The sequence below is a fragment of the Chelonia mydas genome, chromosome 3 (assembly GCF_015237465.2).
Source record: "Chelonia mydas isolate rCheMyd1 chromosome 3, rCheMyd1.pri.v2, whole genome shotgun sequence".
NCBI lineage: Eukaryota > Metazoa > Chordata > Testudines > Cheloniidae > Chelonia > Chelonia mydas.
Genome location: NC_057851.1, coordinates 59,502,866 through 59,524,442, shown reverse-complemented (window position 1 = coordinate 59,524,442; position 21,577 = coordinate 59,502,866). Strand labels below are relative to the sequence as shown.

The window sequence follows — 21,577 nt, the reverse complement described above, 5'->3', positions numbered from 1 at the left end:
CAATACAGAGTCCTACCCTTTGGCCACTCCACAACTCCCTGGGTCTTTACCCAAGTTCTGGCTGTAGTGGCAGCTAATCTTAAGGAGGCAGAATTCAGGTAGATCCCTATCTAGATAACTAGCTAGTTCGAGGAAGATCTCCACAGCAAGTTACTGGTTAACTTCATGTAATTCTAAAATTATTTGCTTCACTAGGACTCAGAATCCATATTGACTCTAACTCAGAGCATAGAATTCATAGGGGCAGTGTTAGACTGCAGGTCAGTGAGGGCATATCTTCCTCAATAGAGATTTTGGAGAATAATGGACTTCCTCATTCAACTTCAAACCCACACAAGAACACTGGTGAGGATGTGCCTGCGGCTCATGGGACATATGACTGCATACACTTACGTTACACAGCATGCCAGACTTCACCTTAGAAGTGGCAAGGGTGGATTAAATCAGTATATTTACTAAACAGGCATAGCATGGATTTGGTGATCACAGTCCCACAGGAAATCCTCTCCTTGTTAAACTGAGGGATAGAACCATTTAGGGTGACCAGATGTCCTGATTTTATAGGGACAGTCCCGATATTTGGTGCTTTGTCTTTTTTGGCACCTATTACCCCCTAGAACCATTTCAGGTGTGCAACAGAGTTTCTTCCTCCATGCCTTTACTTATAAAGCTTCTGGTAAAAGATGCCTCTAGTCTGGGTTTGTGCTGGTGCATCTTGAGCAGGTGAAAATTCAGGGGGCTACAGTTCCTCAGCAGGCCTGTATACACATAAAAATTTTAGGTCTCCACGTCATACACCTGGCATGTAAGGCTTTCTTACCTCTTCTGCAGTGCTCAGCAATCCAAGTACTGGCAGACAACCAGTGTTGCATAGACAACCAGCGTTATATAGTGTTGCACTATATAAACAGATAAGTGTGAGAGAGATTCTCTCCACTCTGCTAAGAAGCTGTACATCTATGGGAATGGTGCATCCGATATCGCTCCATCTGCCCAGTCTCCAGAACACCCTAGCAGACCAGCTCACCTGGAATTATTCTGAAAACTGAGTGGCCTCAAATACTCAATCCTGCTGAGCGTTTGCAGATGGGGACTCTCAAAAGTGCACTTGTTTGCAACATGTCACAACAAGTGTTGGATGCTTTGCACCAGAGGGAATACTAGGCCAGGCTCCCTAACAGATGTGTTCCTCATCCAGTGTACACTGGGATTAATGTATGCCTTTCCCCAGTACCCTTGATACCAAGGGTTCTGTAGAAACTGAGACCATATGCTGGTCAGATCCTCTTGATAGGCTCAGCATGGGCCAAGAGTTCTCCAAGTCTGAATACATCAGCACAGACGTCTTACCAGCTCTGCCTGACATAATCACTCAGATTCTGAACCTGGACCCAGCATCATTACACCTGACAGGCTGAATGGTATGCAAAGAGATAAGCTGTTCAGCTGAGATTCAGAACATTTTGCTTTAAAGCAAGGAGCCTTTGACCAGACTGACATACAAGACCAAATGGAAGAGGTTTTTTCTGAGCATGTCCGCACTGGCTTTCACCAGTGACCTCTCCAATTCCAGCAATAGTGGAGTATTTGTTAGCCTGGAGACCAGCCTGAACTTTCTGTCAGTTCAGTAAGAGTCCATTTAGCAGCAGTATCTGCACATTATTGTCCTATCCCAGGTGACGACGTGTTTTTTTCACACAGAGTGGCAAAATTATTGAAAATACATATTTATGTTTTCCACCTAGTTACAATACCCCCTTCTCCCTGGAATCTTAATATGGTACTAGCTGGATTTATTGGGGCTCCCCTTTCACCCTTGCCACCTCCTACTTTTCTCACCTGTCAGTGACAACAGCTTTCAGTGATCCTTAAGTAATCTAGGCGAGCAGGGGAAATTTGGACACTCATGACTGGTCCCCCATATGCAGTATTTCACAATGACACGATTACCCTTAGACTTCACCTGAAGTTCCTGCCTAAAATTATTTCAGAATCCCATATAAATTAGTTCACTTACCTTCTGGTTTTCTTTTCCAAGCTTCATATTAATCCAGGGGAAGTGAAGCTTTACACAATAGCCATAGTGAGAGATTTATTAGATAGGACAAGATCTTTAAAGAGCACATCTAGGCTATTTATAGCATTTGCAGACAGACTCAGAGGGCAACCTATATCCACATGGATCTCCGATTGCATAATGACATATCATCTACCTCAAAAGATCATATTAGAACTTTATTTCACTATGGCTCAAGCAGCCTTTATTGACTGTTTGGCTAATATTCCCTCTGAGATATGTAAAGTAGCTACATGGATCTCAATCCACACACTTATCACTCACTATTCCCTAGTGTAAGCTGCCAGATCAGATGCTAATTTTCAGTAGGGCTATTCCGCTGTCCTAATTCAAGTAGGACTCCTTTTATCCATCTCCAAGCAATTAAACAATTGTTTGTTAGTCCCCAAGAGTGAAATCTGTGTGGACAATCACTTGAAGAAAGAATGATTACTTTCCCTCTAGTATCTGGTTCTTTAAAATATGTTGTTCACGTAAATTCCACAACCTGTCCTCCATCCCCCACTAATTCACAATCCTGTTCCTGTGGCTTTCTGTATTGGTGGATAAGCCCACTCCACCCTTTATGCTTTCAGCTGGGGAGGCTTGGTGTGCTCCAGGGCTCCCAGGGTGCACGTGTGGCCCTAATGGATGCTACAAGTCAAAAAGGATCTGATCAAGGGTGCATGTGCGCCACAAGTGGAATCTGTGTGGATATGACATATTGAAGAACCATAGTTTCTGTAGAGTAAGTAATCATTCTTTTTGTGTTTGTCCAAGAAATGTTTACTACTGATTAAGCTGTGGCCTTAATCAAATACATAATTAAACTCCAATACAGGTATAAACTAAATGGAAACTACTATAATTGAATGCAGTTAGACTACAAAGTGTTATGTTTTGCTGATAATAGTTCTGTAACAAGATATTTACTTCTCTAAGAACTACCCAAGGTTATTTTGCATTACTTGTTGTGGCACTCATACAAGTTTGAGTATATGGTTCTGGCACTATGGAATTGACAATCTAATTAGTAGCAGGAAATCTAACAAAAAGTGGGTTAGATTTTTAAAACTAGAATTTCTGTGCTAACACTTACAAGACATGCAGTAACTTACATTGCACTTCGCAAATTTTACAGGTAGAACTTAGATAGTTTAGAATACTTGGCTTATCTTGTCAAGATGTAGTTTTGTTTCTTGTTTTTTTTCCCCACAGGACTGAACCAAGTACTGAGTCAACAAGCAAATCAGGAAGTTAGTCCTTTGGACAGTATGATACAAAGACTTCAGCAAGAACAAGATCAGAGACGTTCTGGGGAGGCAGGCACCAGCAATCCTAGCCGAATAGGAAGAAGTAAACAAACTTTTTTGTTTCTTTTCAAACAATTTACAATGAGGGTATGTCTACACTGCAGTTAGGCACCCACAGATGGCCCATGCCAGCTGACTTGGGCTCCCGGGGCTCAAGCTAAGGTACTGTTTAATTGCAGTGTGGACCTTTAAGCTCAGGCTGCAGCCCAAACTCTGGGACCTACCCACCTTGCATGCTCCTAGAGTCCAGGCTCCAATTAAACAGCTCATTAGCACAGGGCAGATGTGGATTTTTAATTGCAGTGTAGAAAGAATATGTGAAATGGAAAACAAATGGATATAATGAGATTGAGGAGGTATGAGAGTGGTGGAAAAGACAAACTTGGGGATAAATATTACTGCTGCTTTCCAGCCTTTTTATGAAATTTAATGAATTATTTAACTGAAAGGAATATAGATTGTAACTGTACAGTAGCTGTACAGCAAAGCTCAAAAAATTGTGCTGCAACCACATGATCTTTAGAAGAGAGCATTAACTTAATACTGTTGTGTAATCTGGAAACAGCTACCTGACTGATAAAATACTATAGGTGCCACAAAGGATGTGGGAGATATGAGGCAATACCTGAAAAAGGATGGCTCTGGAGCAGCTTTAGTAAGGACCTATGCAGTTAGCTTGCTGCACATCTGGTAATCTGCAGGTGAATAAAAAACAGATTAAAATAGTGAAGGTAAATCTGAAGAAGGAGCAAGACCCAGAACTGTCAGACCAAAGATAGCGATATTAAAATCTTACTGGGTGGAAATTTCTACGTGAAAGGTCCTTGAGGGGATGCCTAAGCTGTCAGCTCCTATTTGAGTGTTTGGAATATGTATGTTTGTTTGTTTGTTTATTTATTTGCATATTTGTTTTGTTTCCCCTTCATATACTATCAAAACCACTTTTATGAACTGGAAACCTAATCTCAAAGACTCCATCACTCCCCAAATTCTATGAATGTCACAATGGATCTGATTTTTTGAGGGTACTAGCTTTTTCACATTTCTTAAGGAGTGACTGGGTACAGTAGGAGATCCAGGTTCCTCATATGTTGTGGCTGCTATGGGTAGAGAAAGAGAGGGATACTTTGGGGTGTCTGTTCCCCATTCTTATACTTTTTCCTCTTCTTTGAGAATTATCTCCAGCTGTGGTTCAAGAGACAGAAAGTCTGTGGGGACAGGAATCTCCAGCTACAGTGAACCTAGAACCTGAGATCAGTGACAAGAGCCTACTTACCGTATACACTCGTTCATTAGCCCATTCGTTTATAAGCTGACCCCCTAAGATGGATAGATAAAAATAGTAAAAACTATATGACCTTTTCATAAGCTGACAGTACATTTCAGGGGTTGGCAAACTTTGGCTCCTGGCCCGTCAGGGTAAGCCCCTGGCGGGTCGCAACGTTTTGTTTACCTGGAGCTTTTGTAGGCACGGAGCCCCTTGGCTCCCTGTGGCCGCAGTTTGCCATTCCCAGCCAATGTGGAACTTCCCGCAGCTCCCATTGGCTGGGATTGGCGAACCGCGGCCAAAGGGAACTGAGGGGCTCCATGCCTGCAGACATTCCAGGTAAACAAAATGACAATGTATTAGATATTCAATTCAATGATTTCATAGAGTTTAAAATCATCAAATTTTGGTGTAGACCCGTTTATAAGCCAACCCCCGCTCTTTGATGTGTCACTTTTTTACCAAAAATATTCGGCTTATGAACGAGTATATACGGTAATTACTGTTAGCTTAAGGTAAGATATAACCCTTAATGTGCAAATGTTTTCAGAAGGTGGTTTTAAAGACCAACAGTTAACATATATTATATGGATTGAGAGAACCTACAGTAATGTTTTATCAGCTTGTCTTAAATTATTGAGATCTTTATACCTTTACTGCTTGTTGCCTGTGAACTGCATTCTTGTGCAGGAGAAATGTGCCTCTGGATAATATGGACATACAGCTGCACTTGGACATTTTCAATTAATGCTTTAATTTTCTTCTGAAGCAATAGATCAAGTAATGTATGTATTAAAATTGCTACTCTTGCTCTTTGTTTTTGCACGCCTTCCCTTAGAATTTAGATGACTACAATGACTATTTTAATTTCTCAGGCTCTGTAAGCTCTACCTCAGAAGTACATTCACCACCAAATATAGGATTAAGGCGCAGTGGCCAAATTGAGGGTGTGCGACAGATGCATAGCAACGCACCACGAAGTGAAATAGCCACTGAGCGGGACCTCGTGGCTTGGAGTCGAAGGGTTGTGGTACCTGAGCTGTCACTGGGGGTAGCCAGGTAAGAAATCTCCTCTGAAAGCTGATGGATTAATTCTCTTAAATTGTTACGTTTGAATTTGTGTCTTGTTGAAATAAGGTAACTCAGCTTTGGTATGTGTATATCTTGATGGATTTATAGTTTTTATAAACTGTACTTTTAAAAAATATCAACTTGCTATTTTTGCATCTTTTGGAAGAAATGGCATTTAGGTAGGAGCTGATTTGGAAAGTCGTAGTTTGGCAAATGGGGGATTAGGTTTTCATACTGTGCTGAGGGGACATAAATGCCTAGGATCAGTAGCCTACTTCATAAACACTACAACAGTATTGTTTGGCTGTTGGGAGCAATCATTTGGCTATGGCACCTTATTTTTACATCTTGATTTCTTTTTTGGTAGGGGTGGGACACTGACCCAGTTCATCATTTTTCTGAAATGAACCCAACATCTGGGTTCATTTCAGAAAAATGAAGAACTGGCTTAGTGTCCCACTGTGACATTACCCAGGGTACAATCTGGACTGTTGAACAGCTGTCCTCTCTCAATTTTCCAGCCTGCGAAAATTCTCTTTTACACTGCTTTGCTGTGAGAGCAACCACTCCTGGTCTACTTACCCACAGCCTCCATCATGTAAATTACTCCCAGCTACACTGCATGAGTGCTCTGGTCAGCCACTCTTGAATTATACTGCAGAGCAACACCAGCAAATTCATGATCCCAAACTTTCCCCCAGAAATGTGTATATTGTACTGCCCGCCCTTTCCTGGACAACACAACCTCTCATAAAGTCCATCATTTTATTTATAGAAAATTATATTCACAAATCCTGTTATCCCAAATGAAGTTTCCCAAACACTTAAATCCAAACATACAGGTTTAGATAAAACGATAAAAAAAGTTTATTAACTACGGAAGGATAGATTTTAACTGATTACAAGCAGTGAGACATAAAAGTCAGAATTGGTTACACAGAAATAAATGGTAAAACCCAACTAATACTTAACAACCTGAGTGAATGCAAAGCAAAAGTATCTCAGCATATACTCCAGCAGTCTCACTGTTTGATTTCCTTTCAGACAGGGTCCTCTCCCTCCGTCCAAAGCTGTTTTTTTTGTTCCTCGGGTGTTGTGGCTGCTGTGGGTAGAGAGAAAGGGAGGAATAACTGGGTGCATCTGTTCCCCATTCTTACTACTTACTTTTTCTCTTCTTCGAGAATCATCTCCTGCTTGGCTTCAAGAGACAAAGTCTGTGCAGACGGGAACCTCCAGCTATTTCTTTGGCAAGATGTAAATTTCTCACTCTAAAGCTTTTTCCTGCCAAAGAATGGCCACTTAGTTAGGTGGTAGTCCAGTTGATTTCGTTGATGCCTGCCTGTGGACTCAGTTTGCCTTTTGTCTCTGAAGAACTGGTTTGTGGCTGCTTCCCAAGATTTGGAATATGTCTAAGTAACATCAGACAGTGGAATCTTATAACTTTGCATACAATGTTGCCATACATATTTTACCAGGACAGTAATGATCAGCAAATTATGAGTTTTGAAATGATACCCCTTACAAGGCATAGTTTGTACAGAATTTATCATAGTCTTGAAAAAGGGGTGAACATAGTGTTACAGACTCTCACACCCACCTCTGCCAAAAAAGGGGTCAGGATGTTACAGTCGGTAGTAATTTTATTTCTGTGAATGGTAAAACTCCCGTAAGAAACAGATGTTGAGAATAAATATACTCAGGATTTTTGCCTTATTGATAAATATAAGTAAATTTACTATATGTCATTTCACAAATAAGTGAAATCCTATACTCATATCCACACAAGTGTCTCTGAAAATTGTTTTAACCTTTAGAAATATTAAGCCTGGATAACTAATATGTGGTTTCCAGCCCTAAAGCTCTGTTCCTGAGCAAACACCCAAGCTTTTGAGTGTATTTACCAACCTACAGCTGACTGCTTCTTGAAAATACCTACTTTCAAATATGTTTTACTCAGTTGCCTTAGATGCCATGTGGGTTCTTCTGAAGAATCTGTGACTCTTAAATCAAAATTAAAATCTTGGGGCTAGAAACTGGCTTAGTGCTTGTAATCAGATAAAAGCTCTTTTTATGAACTGAGCATACTTTAGAGTAGCCACAAATGCAAGGTACCTGCTGTTTGAACCCTGACTGTATCCAGGAAGTGCACTCATGAGTTCAGGTTCTCACTAGAATGAGAGAGAAATTAATGTTCTTTCAGTATATATCAGTGTGGATCTTTCTGTGGGTATGTGTACCTCTCATGTGCGCAAGCTTTGAATCTTTTGAGTAGCAGTGTCTGGTGGGCTTATGCATGTGCACCCTGTGCTGCCTCATTCTTCCAAGTGAGCGCATAAAGAGTAGAGTGGTCCTAACCTTCCCGCAGTTCCCACTGACTGTCTATGGCAGCCTGATAGAACCTGGACTGTTTGACCAGCTTTTTATTTTTCAGAAGTCTGTTACAATGAATCCTTCCCTTCTCCTTTTTTATAAGTTCCTTTAAAAAAAAAAAGAAAAGAAAGCAATTAGGATAGGCAGGAGGAGACCTCCCCGTACTGTGGGGTGAGGTGCTTAGCACAAATTATTATCACTGGGGTTAAACCCGCTCCTTCCTGTGATGGCTTAATGCATCTTATAGATAGACACAGAAGATGCCTGTTCTTCCTTGGGGAAGAACAGGCATCTTGCCCATGGCTGCATGAATCAGTTCACTTCCCTTCCCTCTTTAAGGATTCTTCTTGCGAAAGCCTTTTGCAATCAGAAGCAGCCTTGTTATTTCGTCTAGGAGCTGTAGAAGAGGTTCCACAAAAGTACAGGGGAAGAGGTTTCTGAAGAAGAAGAAGACGGGGGTCTTCAATTATCAAGACATGAGGAGACTAAACAAATACTTACATGGCTTCAGATTCAAGATTGTTAGGTTTGCCTCCATTATTCCCTTCCTCCAAGCTCTGGACTGATTTGTAGCTCTTAACTTACAGAGTAGGTACTTCCACGTTGCAATCCACCCAGCACACAGGAAATGCCTGTGATTCATAGAATCATAGAATATCAGGGTTGGAAGGGATCTCAGGAAGTCATCTAGTCCAACCCCCTGCTCAAAGCAGGACCAATCCCCAATTTTTGCCCCCGATCCCTAAATGGCCTCCTCAAGGATTGAACTCACAACCCTGGGTTTAGCCCGCCAGTGCTCAAACCACTGAGCTATCCCTCCCCCCAGTGCGGCCAAATCACTATCAGTACAAGGTACTGCTCTTAAGATGTTCCATGGCACTCAGAGTCTCTATGAAATACCTAGTTGTCAAGATGGCGTACCTAAGGAAGAAGGTGTCACACTGTCTTGAGTGGCTCACAACTGAGAGTGCCAAAATTCAGGGCAGAGACTCCACACTGGTTGCATGTTCTACAGTTAGATTTCACCAACCCAGTAGTCATATGGCACATGACTGAGATTTGTTGCTGAATTTTGTCACTGACTTACTTGGACAATGGACTACTGGCTCTTCACCTGGCTGATGATGATGCTATCAAAGGCTGAGCACACTGCGCATGCACTGAGAGAAGACCAACCCAGTAACAAATGTGAACTCCTGAAGCATCTAACATTCTTACCATGGAGTTACAGACAGTCCCCTTGGTCATTCCAGTCTGTCTTGCCACCCAGGCAAAATGGACTTAGGTCTGGTCTACACTACAGAGCTAGGTCAATGCAAGGCAGCTAGTGACCTAACTACACTTAAATTTTGTAGCTGCTGATGTAACTGCCCTGCTACGCTGACTTAATAACACTACCTGCTTGAGTGGCGTAGAGTCAAGTTTGATGTTGTTAGTTCAGCGCAGTGTTGGTGTAGACATTGCGTTGCTTACATCAACTGTTACTGGCTTTCACGAGCCATCCAGCAATGCCCCACACTGATAGTACTATCGATACAAGCACTTCTGATGAGGATGCACACCGCTGACACAAGGAGCAAAGTATAGACATACGCAAGGGATACAATTACTGCAGTGGCTGTATGCCAATGTAAGTCCCTGCAGCCTGCCGCTTCCCACAGCTTCCATTGGTTGGGAACTGCGAACCGCGGCGACTGGGAGCTGTGAAGGGCCATGCTTGCGGATGGTCAACATTCGCAAAATGTCTCATGGCCCGCGATCAACTTACCCTGATGGGCCGCATGTGGCCCGCGGGCCGCAGGTTGCCCACCACTGATCTAGAGCATTAGTATCAAACACATCTGCCTTGGATTGAGTACCCCTCCTGGACCATCTGGTGAAATTACACGGAAACATTTTAGGACTTACAGTCATCAGAGTGCTGATATCTGTGGCGTTGTTCCCAGTCCTGTGACACTCAGTAGCACAGATACTGAGAGACAATAAGTCTGAAGTGTACTACATAAAGAAACAAGGGGGAGCCTCCTTCCCCCCCCCCTCCCCCCGGCGCCTTAGCAAGAAAGTGATCGTGCTATGGAAGTGTTGCTCCCTGGATAGCATAACTTGAACAGCCCTGCGTCTTCCAAGAAACAACAACAACCAGACAGATTTCTAAACCATGCAGTCACCAACCACAAGTACTCACTGCTGAAATCTGGAATCCAGTGATAGACCTGTTAGCTACAAAGGACAGACTTCTGTTCTAGTGGAGGCATGGACACAGGATCTTTGTCAGGCACCTTCCACAGTGACTGGGAAAGATCTTGGGCTTCTTTATGTCTTTCCTCTAATCCCCAGAGCAATTGCCAAAGCCAGATATGATCAAGTGAGCCTCACCCTCATAGCTCTGTGCTGGCCAAAACAATTGTGGATGATGGACTTCCTGCAGATGTCCATGCAATACAGATCAGGTTCCCAGACCTGTTTTCTCAATATCAGAGTCAGGTATTCCATCCGTACGTGAAGTCACTGCAACTGACAGCCTGGATATTGGCTGGCTGAATGCCATGGAAAGGAAGTTCTCCTCACACGTTCAGGTGATCCTGTCACAGAGCAGGAAACTATCCAGGAGGAAAAATTATTCCTCTAGATGAAAAAGGTTCTCAATATAGGCAGCCCAACGTGGCTTAGACCCAGTGCAAGACCCGATCAGGAAGATTGTAGACTACTGTTGTATTAATTTGAATGTAATAAATAGGCCAAAATTGTTTAAGTTAACCCAACCACTGTCTTATATTAAATAGTGTCAAACATAAACAAGGTCCGGAGTTTGGTAACCAGAAACCTCATCCTGCTTAGCACTATGGCAAACACACCATTGCAAATTCTTTTAATCTTTTATTAAACATACAGAAAAGAAGGAAAAACAGTTAAGTCATTTGAAATGTAAAGTATTAAGGATTTTATTTTAACAACATTTCTTCTTCGCTTTTAGAAGGACAAACCCTCTTCTTTGACAGTCTTTTAGATGGTATCAAAGATGGTAACTGTCCTTTTGAGGAAAAGAGAAGTTAGTTGAGATGAACTGGAGCTCTTGTTGATTCTGTTAAAGTTTGATCCTGCTTCATCTCAGGTGATGTCTGGGATTCAGCTGGAGCTGGTAGGGGAGGTGTTGTTATTTGAGTCCCTCTCTGTTTAGCTTGGTCTGATCAGGTCATTTCTCAAGATCAAGGTGAAAAAGGGTAGATCTCAGTAAATGGTAGCTAGGGATTGCAGCCATAATGGTGAAGCTCGCTCTAGTAGCTTCCATTTGTTCTTTCATCTTTTCCCCCCAAAGTATTTTTTGTTAAGGACATAAAAAGAGAATGATTAGTGTTGTTTGTCCACCAGTTAGGCCTAACATATGTTCATCTGGTTCGTTCATTTTTGGTTCCACATCTCTGTTTTTACCAAGCATGATTTCAGGAAAGTCCTTGAGTTATAGTAGTAGGTGTTTTTGTTTAGACTAATTCAGTCTGTCTCCCTTTCCTACTTTTCCCCATCATCATTTATGTGTTGTTATAGGTTATTGTGGCATTTCTTGAACTTTTACATACTTTTTACAGTTGAGCTCATAATTAGAGTAAAGTTGTAGCCCCAGCTATCACAATGCTACTTACTGCAATTTTGCACTCTAAGCTCTCATTCAGTTTGATTTAAGGTTCATCTGGCAGCAATATCGGTGTATCACCCACTGATTCCGTTGGTTTTGGTCTTCTCTTAACCAGTGGTATCTAGATTTCTTAAACAAGCTTATACGTTGGTCAGAGGCCCTGCTCCAGAATGGGATCTCAATGTCATCTTTCACAAAATTAAGGAGCACCTCCTCTGAGCACTTCTTGGAGTGCTCCAGCCACTATTTTATTCTTAAATGTTATGCTTGGTCACCACCACTTCAGCCAGAAAAGTCAGCGAGCTTCAGGTACTCATGGCAGAACCTTCATGTATTTCATTTGATAGAGATAAAATGGTAGGGAGAGCTCATGCAATTTTCCCAAGGTGGTTTCGGAATTCCATTTGAATCAGTCAGTTTACTCTGTGTTCTTTGCAAAGCCATGTTATACGCAAGGGGAGAAGAAACTCCACACCTTCGATGTATCCAGAGCCTTTGATACTATATTGACAGGACCAAATCTTTCAGATAGTCCTCATGTCTCTTTGTAGCTATAGGTGGCTGCTCCAAAGGTGAAGCCATTTCATCCCCAAGACTTTCAAAATGGATAACTGTGTCTCTCACTGTGCTACCAACTGCTTGATGTTCCTCTCTGACCTACAGTTATGGCTCATTCTGCTAGAGTTCAAGCAGCATCCTCAGCATGTTTCTGGAACATACCAGTATCTAAAATCTGCAAGCCTGCTTTGTGGAGCCAGCCCACTCACTTTTGTCAAACAGCCCACTCACATTTGTCAAACTTGACTTGGCTGCTAGATCAAATGCAAAATTTGGGAGATCTGTACTCCAGTCTCTTTTTGACTGATGCAGTTGATATACTCCTCATGCCCATCATACTGAAGAGGATACTGCTTGCCAGTCACCTACAGTAGGAGCCATACTAACAGATACTTGAAGAAGAGAGCATGTATTTACCGTACAGTAACTATGGTTCTTATAGGTGATGTAGTCAATGTGGACCCTATGACCCACTCTCCACCCACACTTTGGAGTCCTAAGCTATCACTGGCTTTGAATTGTGAGGAAGCTGAGGAAGGGTTAGGGCCGCTCCACCCTCTGTGTCCTTGCATGGGACCTCAAGGAAGCACAAGGTGTATGTGTGGCCCTGCCAGACACTACTATTAAAAATATTCCAAGCTTGTGCAAGTGAGACACACATGCACCTATAATTGGATCCACACTGACAACAACATCTTGAAGAACTGCAGTTACTATAGGGTACGTAACCATTGTTTAATACAAGAATGTGATAAACATTCTATACTACTTCACACATAGAAATCATCAAGAAAAGGATCTCTGACTACAGGACTTTGACCTAAGCCCAGAAACTCTAAAATTAACATTTCTTAATTTCTCTCTTCCAGTAGACAGGAGGAATGGAGAACAGCAAAGGGAGAAGAAGAAATAAAGATTTATAGATCGGAAGAGAAAAGGAAGCACATTACAAGTCATGTTCCAAGAGAGAACAAAATACCTTCTTTTTCTAAGGTAAATAGTCATCCATATTTTATTACAGAAATTGCCATAAAACTTACTGTGGTATATTGAACCCACAGATGTCTCTAAACTTCTCACTTCAGTTTAAATTAAAACAGGAAACGGGGCATATTATGTTTTTTATTTATTTATAGCTATTGAGAGAGCTCCTGCCTATTCATGTTATATTATTAAATGGCAAATAACTTTAACACAGAGTTAGTACTGCCCAGTGATAGCTTATTGACCTTTCAGAATGCCTATGTCAGCAAAACTCAGAGATGTGAAAACTAGGAAATAGAGTTAAGGTGCTTAAAACAGAAATCTAGTCTTAACTATAGCAGAGCTGTCACTCTGCTATGATGTTCTTAACAAGCAATGAGTTGTGTTTCTGGAAGTCCTGTCAAGTGGAAATTACTGTAATTTTACATCTTGGTCATGAGGGGATGTATTGCTGTTTGAGGTTGTCACAGATGAATAAGAGTGCATATTGCTTAAGTTGCACAAGTGGAAGAAAACTTTGTCTAACATGTACATCACATGGCTTTTTGTGTTCAAAAGTTATGCCAAGATTAACTTCCAATCACATCCGCTATACAAACAGGGACACTAAATGTGACAAAATATTTTCCATAATAGTACCTCTCATAGCAGTTCTTTGAGGAATTTTTTAAAATATAGGTCTGATGGATCTGGCAATATCAAAACATCCTTCAGAGTAGACATGAGCAGCAGCAGGACTGTGGGAGGGGGAGTGGGCAGTGGTCTGAGACCCATACACACTGGGGACATACCATTGCTGGCCCCTTATGCCTTTTTAAAAAATATGTTTGTGAAATAGAGAGCTTGAAGGGGTGCTTGTATTTTTGAAGAGGCTGTGCGACTCTTTAAATGAGACTTTCTGGTCTTGTCAATCCTGGAACACGTTGGCTGGAGAAATAAAAATTGTGATAGCACAGGAGCCAAAAGTGCTGTCCCTTAGGGATTTGGAGGCAGTTAGAGCTAGGCAAGGGCCCATCAATGGTTTATCAGAACTCCAAACAGGGAATCAGTTGTTTTGAATGCTCCTGTTTTGTTTTCTACCAGGGTAATAGTGGAGTATCTTCACAAAATCAGAGTTTTTACAAAATGTCTTTCCTTACTAGAGGGGTAACTTTTTGTTCCCCTTTTACAGGCTTCATTTAATTTGCTTGGCTATCACAACACTGGGGCCCTTTCCGCTCCTTGAGTGCTGAGTAGCAGCTCAGAAAGCAGTCAAAGGATTCCTGCGTACGTGAGACCCTCCTCCAGTCATGTCCACTGTCCCTGCCTCCTTATACTTTTTGTTCATCCCACCAGGAGAGTGCAACTGTCTCTGCGCATATTGTTTTAACAAGAGATTTCCCATGGCCAAGCTGGATAGAATAGGGCTTATCTCCAATATTAGCCTCAAGGGATGGGAAACTCTCATAGTAAATTCAGTACAGGGCACTTAAACCAAACATGAGAGGAAACAGTATAAACTGATTAAGCGCTCAGGGCAATTCACTGTGGTCCCAAGGTATGCTCGTGTGTACTAATCATGACAGACACCACCAGTGCAATGGACTATATGAACAAACAGAATGCACTCATCATCCCTGCACAATGAGGTCTACCTTCTGATGTCCTGAGTGGAACAAAATCTCTAGTTCATCCAAACTCTACATAGTCAAATAAAAATAAAACATTGCTCCCAAATGGCTAAGCAGGGAAAAGCTAGATCATGCATAGTGGAATCTTCACACAAGTGTTTCAGTTCCTGCTGAGGAAATTTGGGGTTCTTCTGATGAAACCGTTTGCATCACACACAAATGGCAAAGTCCCCTCCTTTTTCTCTCAATGAGGAGGAATCCAAGGGCAATAGGATACAAATGCTCTTTCCCAGCACGGTGGTCAGTAGGCCTTCTGTATGTATCTCCTTTTTCTCTGTTACATAGAGCTAACCAGAATATAAAGAGGGAGAGGGCATTGATTGGTAATATTAGTGGCTTTGTATTGGCCCTAGTTCTCTGATCTCCTCAGTATGGTTCAGTTCAACTCCATTGTCCTTCCTTAAGATAGGACTGGCGTCCCACGGACCAATTTGTCACTGAAGTCAAGAGTACTTAAGACTAACTTGCCTGAATTCTGACCACTCTCCCATGAGAGAGAGGATACTCAGAAAGTATCCTCCACTCTTCTGATGTCTAGAAAAGTTTCCACAAATTCTTTATTCTAGGCCAGGTGGAAGTTCAAGCTGTGGTGCAAGAAACTTAGCTTCTCTCCTCCTTTGGCATCTATATCACAGATCTTGGGATAGTTACAGGAGGATCTGATCAAAGATCTTACAGTTTCAGCATTAAAAGATAAGTGGCTGCATTATCTAGGATACTTTTTTCCACAGGCAGGAAGAAATCTCTTTTTGCTGTGATGTCAGGCATTTCCTAGGATTAATTGAGCTCCCTCAAGGTCCCCCTCAGTTTAGCTCTTTATACCCTGATTCTGTGTCCTTCTGATCCCTTCAGGAAGGACTGCATATATTTCCTCCCCAGGAATATGGCTTTCCTAGTAGCCATCATCTCTGCCTGGAGGGTGTTGGAGCTTGGGGTTTAAAACTTTTTTCTGTTGAGGTACAGTACAGCATAGTCCACTATTATAAGGTGGTTCTTCGAACAGATCATCCTTTATCCCCAAAATTAACTCAGATTTTCACAGAACCCCCCAAATTGTATTTCCCTGTTTTTTCAAAACCATCTGACCCAAGAGAACTCTGACAGATGTTGGGTGTTCATAGAGGCCTCAAGATCTACATCTCTCACGCACAGATTATTCGTAAGTCCAGTGCTCTAATATTCTCTATTATTTGGCATCTAAAGGAAAGAGGGCATACAAATCTACTAATTCAAGATGGCTGAGTTTGAGGCTTAATGGATGCATTGTCTCTCTCCAGAAAACAGCAGCAAAGCTCACTTGCTGTGAATAGTAGCAGCTTCCTGGGCTGAAAGATCTTACAAACCATATGATGGAATCTGCAAAGCAGCTGCTTGATTGTCCATCCATACCTTCTCAAAAATGTATAAGCTAAATATTGAGGCATTGGTGGACGCTGACTTTGATAGGAGGGTACCCCAGGCTGTGATCTTCTAGAAGTAGAGGAGGAATTTTTAGCCCTGTGTGTAGTTCTGCTTGATGGCCAGCCTGAAGACACTGTGATAAAATCCCATTAGATTAACAGATCTGTGGACCTTATAAACAAAAAGAATAGGAAAATTTCTTGACTTACCAAAAATTTCCTTTCTCTGAGTTACAAGCTCCACAGATACTCCAAACAAGGAATGGTGGAATTTCATTGGCCAAATGAATACATCTTACTCTTTCAGTTCATTCAGATTGGTTCATAAAGAAATGCTCTGCAGTAGGAACTTACAGTTTGTTTTAGTGCATATAAGCTCATTAATACATTTCAGTCCACAAGGGATATCAGTTGCAATGGAACCTGTTTCAGTGGCAGGTTCTTCGGTGTAGCTGGTGGCACCCCCTTCTGTCAGTGGCTGACAGGTCTGACATAGATGTATGCAGGCTTAGAGGCCATTCTTTGGACTTTGTAATTAAAATCGAGGAAATTTTTGGTAAGTCAAGATACATTTTATTTTATGTCTATGAGAGAAATACAGTGGTCCAGGGATGTACTGAATGACAGTTACAGCCCTTAAGCGCATGTGCATAGGTTTTCATTGAGTTTCCGTTTATTAGCATTTGACTTTCTTGACCCTTGCTCTCAATTTTATGATTTTTGAACTGTTTGTAAAATATACATTTTTGCCACGACAAAATTCCAGAAAAAATCTAAGCCGTACTAGAACTTTATTCATTAACAGAACACTAATCTAAGGTTTTACAGAAAATCATTTGTGTTCAAGTATATATTGATTCTTATATAATTTTCATATCCTTATAGAACCATTCTCATGATCATATATTAGATACTGGAGACTCAAGAAAGCAACAGGCAAACCAGCACAATTACCGTACCAGATATGCATTGGAAGAAACTGCCAGGCCTGCTGAAGAGTTAGAAAATGGAAACAGTTCTTCAGATGTAAGACTCTGAATCAGTAGGCTGCATTATAAATTGTTTATGTTATGCTAAATATTGTTGCTCAAGTTCAAAAGCAAACGTTTATTGTTGATTACTTTTTATGGTTAAATTAGATACTGAGCTAACTTTTCACAAGTGTACAGGTAATAACAAGTGCATTGGCAATCTTTCAACAAAGCCAACAAATTTACTATAAAAAAGTGGAAAGGTGTTAATTTATATAAACTATTTGTATATATATTTGGAATGCTTATTTTCAAAAGAAATTTAAATTACACCTGCAAATGCTACTTCACATGTAACATGTACTTCATTCTCCACAGTGTATAGTGGATCAAATTGGGTCAAAATCTGTATTTAAAAAAATGCCCAGAGATGAAAACATTGACATAAACACAAAAGGTATTAATTTTAAGCATCTCAGCATACATTTCAGTCTACACAGGTCAGACTTTTTTTTTGTATATGGAGTTTACAAGTTTAGCAAGGTTTACATGGAAGGATTGAAGCATGAATAGCAGATTTCTGTAGGTTTCATACAACTGTAAATGAAACAGCAAAAACACAGGTGGAATCATATTATACACATTTTATATATAATAAAATAAAATGAAAGAGGTCTGAAATAAAAGCTTATCTGTAAGTGGGATAAGCTTCAGTAAGGGTAGAATTAATTATTTATAGCCAGAAGGATGTAATTTCTATCATTTCTAATATAAAAAGTTTTACTTTTGGCAAGGTTTAAATGAAAAAAAAACCATTAAAATGCATGCATCATTTAAATTTATGCCGATCAAAATTATAACTATATGTAAATTTTTATATTGCATTTTGGTAAAGACACCTCTTCCATATACAAATATTGTGTCTAAATAGATTTCCTAAAAATGCAGGTTCAGATTTCTAAGTGTGCACAAACATCTTTATGTGCCCAACCTGGACTCTCAAACCCAGATTTGGATATGCATAAATTATGTGTGTAGAGAGTTTTAAAAATATGTCCCTTGGTCATGGCACAAAAAGCTGACTGTTTAGGGAAAGGCATGCAAAATTGAGGGGAAATTACTTGTTTAGACATGCATATTGAGCTTGAATGTTTAAATTTTATCTTGGGTCTGTAGTGTTTTATAGGTAAGAATATGACCAAGTTCTTACACAAATTCAGAGACAAACCATCCCAGTATTAGCATGTGAGATTTACATGGCATAATAAAATTGTTTCAACATACCCAGGTAGTTAATCAGGGACCAGCATTATCAGTAGTTAAGGGAACTCTGCTCATAATTTTCCAACACAGAAGAAAGTTACTTTGCCTATGATAACATAAATGATTTAAAGAGAGATATTGTGGAAGGGGAAGGAGAAACAAGTGCAAAACTAAGGATATTCTTATTCATTGAACTAGTGTAACAAGGCACTTGCAATCTGCCTTGTTTTGTACTGCCATTGTGCCCACAATTTGTTCTAGAGGGGGCATCTTTGGAGAAAGAGTAGATTAGATATCACAGTGTTAGGTGCAATTCTAAGAACCAAGATGTGTGGACAGATAGCTGAACATTCAGTTGTGGGTCACTTAGTTGGTGTTGCAAACAAGTGGACCGGTGTTGTTTTTGTCTTAGATGTCCCTTGATCTTTGTTAAACCCTTTAAAATGACCTGCTCTGAAAGGTCACTGTGTAACAATGGCACCTTTTTACGGAGCAGTTCTTGTAAATGTTAGTCATATCAACTTACTTCAGTGACAGAAAAAAGGCTTTTGACTCATTACCACTGCAGATTCAGTGCAATGATGGGACATAAATCTGGATTTAATTTCTTCTCAAATTGTTAACCAAGTTCCAGTTGCAGGTTTTAAATCTCTTCTGTTACACCTGTGCAATACCCCTGAATACAAAGAGGTTGCACAAGTGTAACTTATGACAGAATGTGGTCTGCATGGGCTTTATTGCTAATAGTGTGTGAGAATGAAAGTATCCAGATTGTCTTACAAAACCCTATGGGAATGTACAGATCTGGCATTTTAAAAGACAAATCTTGTTTGTTCAGCATATTTTAACTGAAAATTAATGCAGCAAACACTGAACTCCACAGTGTATTTTAGCCACTTCATAGTAGAAACAAACTGAAAACATGATTAATATTTGTATACATTCTTATACTTCTTGTTCTTCATCTTTGAAATATTTCATCTACATAATTATGATACAGCATTAGAATTGGCTTTAATGGATTTAAGTCTCTTTTAAACTTTTCTTACCCAACATTCCAATTTAATTTAAAGTTCCCCAGCATGCTTGTATTTGTAATTTTTTTTAAACAATAGAATTGTATTTCCCTTCCAAAAAAGCCTTTTTGTAAATGAGCTATTCCAATATCGTGCACTGTTCTTGCGAATAGACAAGATATATTTTAGCTATTTCTGTGGGATTCAGTGTTTGCTTTCAATATGTGGTATGAATTTTATGCAGTGCATTATTTATGGTATACCTAAGCATTAAAGAAAAGTAGTTACGGTGGATGCTATGTAGCTAATTTCTACCTTAGGTCAGTAGACCATTAACTGGAAATATTTTTTTTTTAAATTAAAAACCAAGATATTTGGGTCCATAGTACAGACTAAAACTAAATGGATGCATATATTTTAGTTACAGAAACACAGAAACATTTGACAGAAAGCATTTATGCCACTGTTGTATATTAGCATTATAGTTGTGCATAGATGCCCCAACTGAGATCAGAGCTCCATTGTAGCAGGTACTGTCCATATGCAAAGTAAGAGATAGTCATTGCCCCAAAGAGCTAACAATCTAAATAGACAGAACAAAGTGTTAGAGGGGAAACAGAGACATAAAGAGAAGGGTTTGTCTACATGGGGACACTCAGGAAGAGTAATCCAAATTAACTAAAGGTGTGAATTTAAAGTGGATTAGTTACTCTGTGTTAAACCCTGTGTGGACACTCAGGGCTTGTCTACACTTACATTTTATATCGCTCTAACTTGCTGGCTCAGGTGGCCCCCCTGAGCTGAGCAAGTCCAAGCACTTTAAAGCGCTAGTGTGGACAGGCTCCGAGCTAATCCCCTTGTGGAGGTGGATTACCAGGAGCGCTGGGAGAGCTGTCTCCCAGTGCTCGCTCGCGACCACACTCGCACTTCAAAGCGCTGCCGTGGGAGCGGTCCCGCGGCAGCGCTTTGAAGTTTCCAGTGTAGCCATGCCCTCACATTCAGAATTGAAGTGGCTGTATTAACTGAATTAAGATAAACGAAATTATGGCCACTTCAATTCTGAATGAGTGTGTTCACACAAGGGTTTAATGCGTTTTAATTAATCCACTTTACATTCACACCTTTTGTTAATTCGGATTAATTTTCTTGATTGTTCCAAGGTAGAAAACCCTTAGTGACTTCTGAAGGTCACAGGAAATCAGTACCAGAACCAAGGACCTAAGTTTGGTCACAGGAAATCAATACCAGAACTAAGGACCTGGGTCACAGTCCAGTCCTCCATCCACTAGATGTCTGCCTTCCGTACATTATACATTTGTTGTTGTTGCTCTTATTTAAATAGCAAAGAATTCAACTAAATCATCTTAAAGAAAATAAGTACTTAAGTTGAAAATTTGTATTTAATGGTTGACTTATAAGCCCCTGAAAGATACAACTTCTAATGGAAAACTTCACAGACTTTGAATTATAATGATTCTGTCAAGTATTAACTGTAATTATAGTTTTCAGTTTAACACCACAAAGTAAATATCTATCATTTCCTTGTTAGGAAGGAGAAGCAGTTGTTGCCAGTGGTGGAACATCAGAAGATGAAGAGAAAGCATGGCACAGTGATGGCAGTTCTAGGTAAGTGACAGAATACAGTATTAAGTAAAATATTATAAGTTTTAAGGATTCTGTCCTCTCTGCATGTTTCATTATCATTAATGAGCATTATGCACATAGAAGAGAGAAAATGCTTAAGAACTTAAAAGATATGAAAACAGGGTCTCGCAGCTTTTGAGTGTTAAACAAATTCAGAGGAATCTGTGAAACTTAATTTTTCAGGACGTGTTTCCTAACCTTTTTGGGGCGGGTGGGAGGTATAATTTCAGGAGGCATTAGACCAGCGGTTCTCAAATTGTGGGTCGGGACCCCAAAATGGATCGTAGTCTCCTTTGAATGGGGTCGCTAGGGCTGGCTTAGATTTGCTGGGGCCCAGGGTCGAAGCCCAAGCCACACCGCCCA

General features: G+C 40.5%; 1 protein-coding gene across 5 annotated transcripts in view; it reads left to right on the top strand.

Annotated features, from left to right (window-relative positions):
• The window catches only part of LOC102939288 (pleckstrin homology domain interacting protein), a 309,900-nt gene that overhangs the window by 180,596 nt on the left and 107,727 nt on the right, over window positions 1-21,577 (top strand). For all 5 annotated transcript variants that reach the window (XM_037894360.2, XM_037894359.2, XM_037894361.2 and 2 more), the window contains 5 exons: window positions 3,275-3,412; window positions 5,512-5,695; window positions 13,136-13,259; window positions 17,206-17,346; window positions 21,120-21,196. In XM_037894360.2, the coding sequence (XP_037750288.1) occupies window positions 3,275-3,412; window positions 5,512-5,695; window positions 13,136-13,259; window positions 17,206-17,346; window positions 21,120-21,196 (664 nt within the window). The remainder of the gene's footprint in view (window positions 1-3,274; window positions 3,413-5,511; window positions 5,696-13,135; window positions 13,260-17,205; window positions 17,347-21,119; window positions 21,197-21,577) is intronic.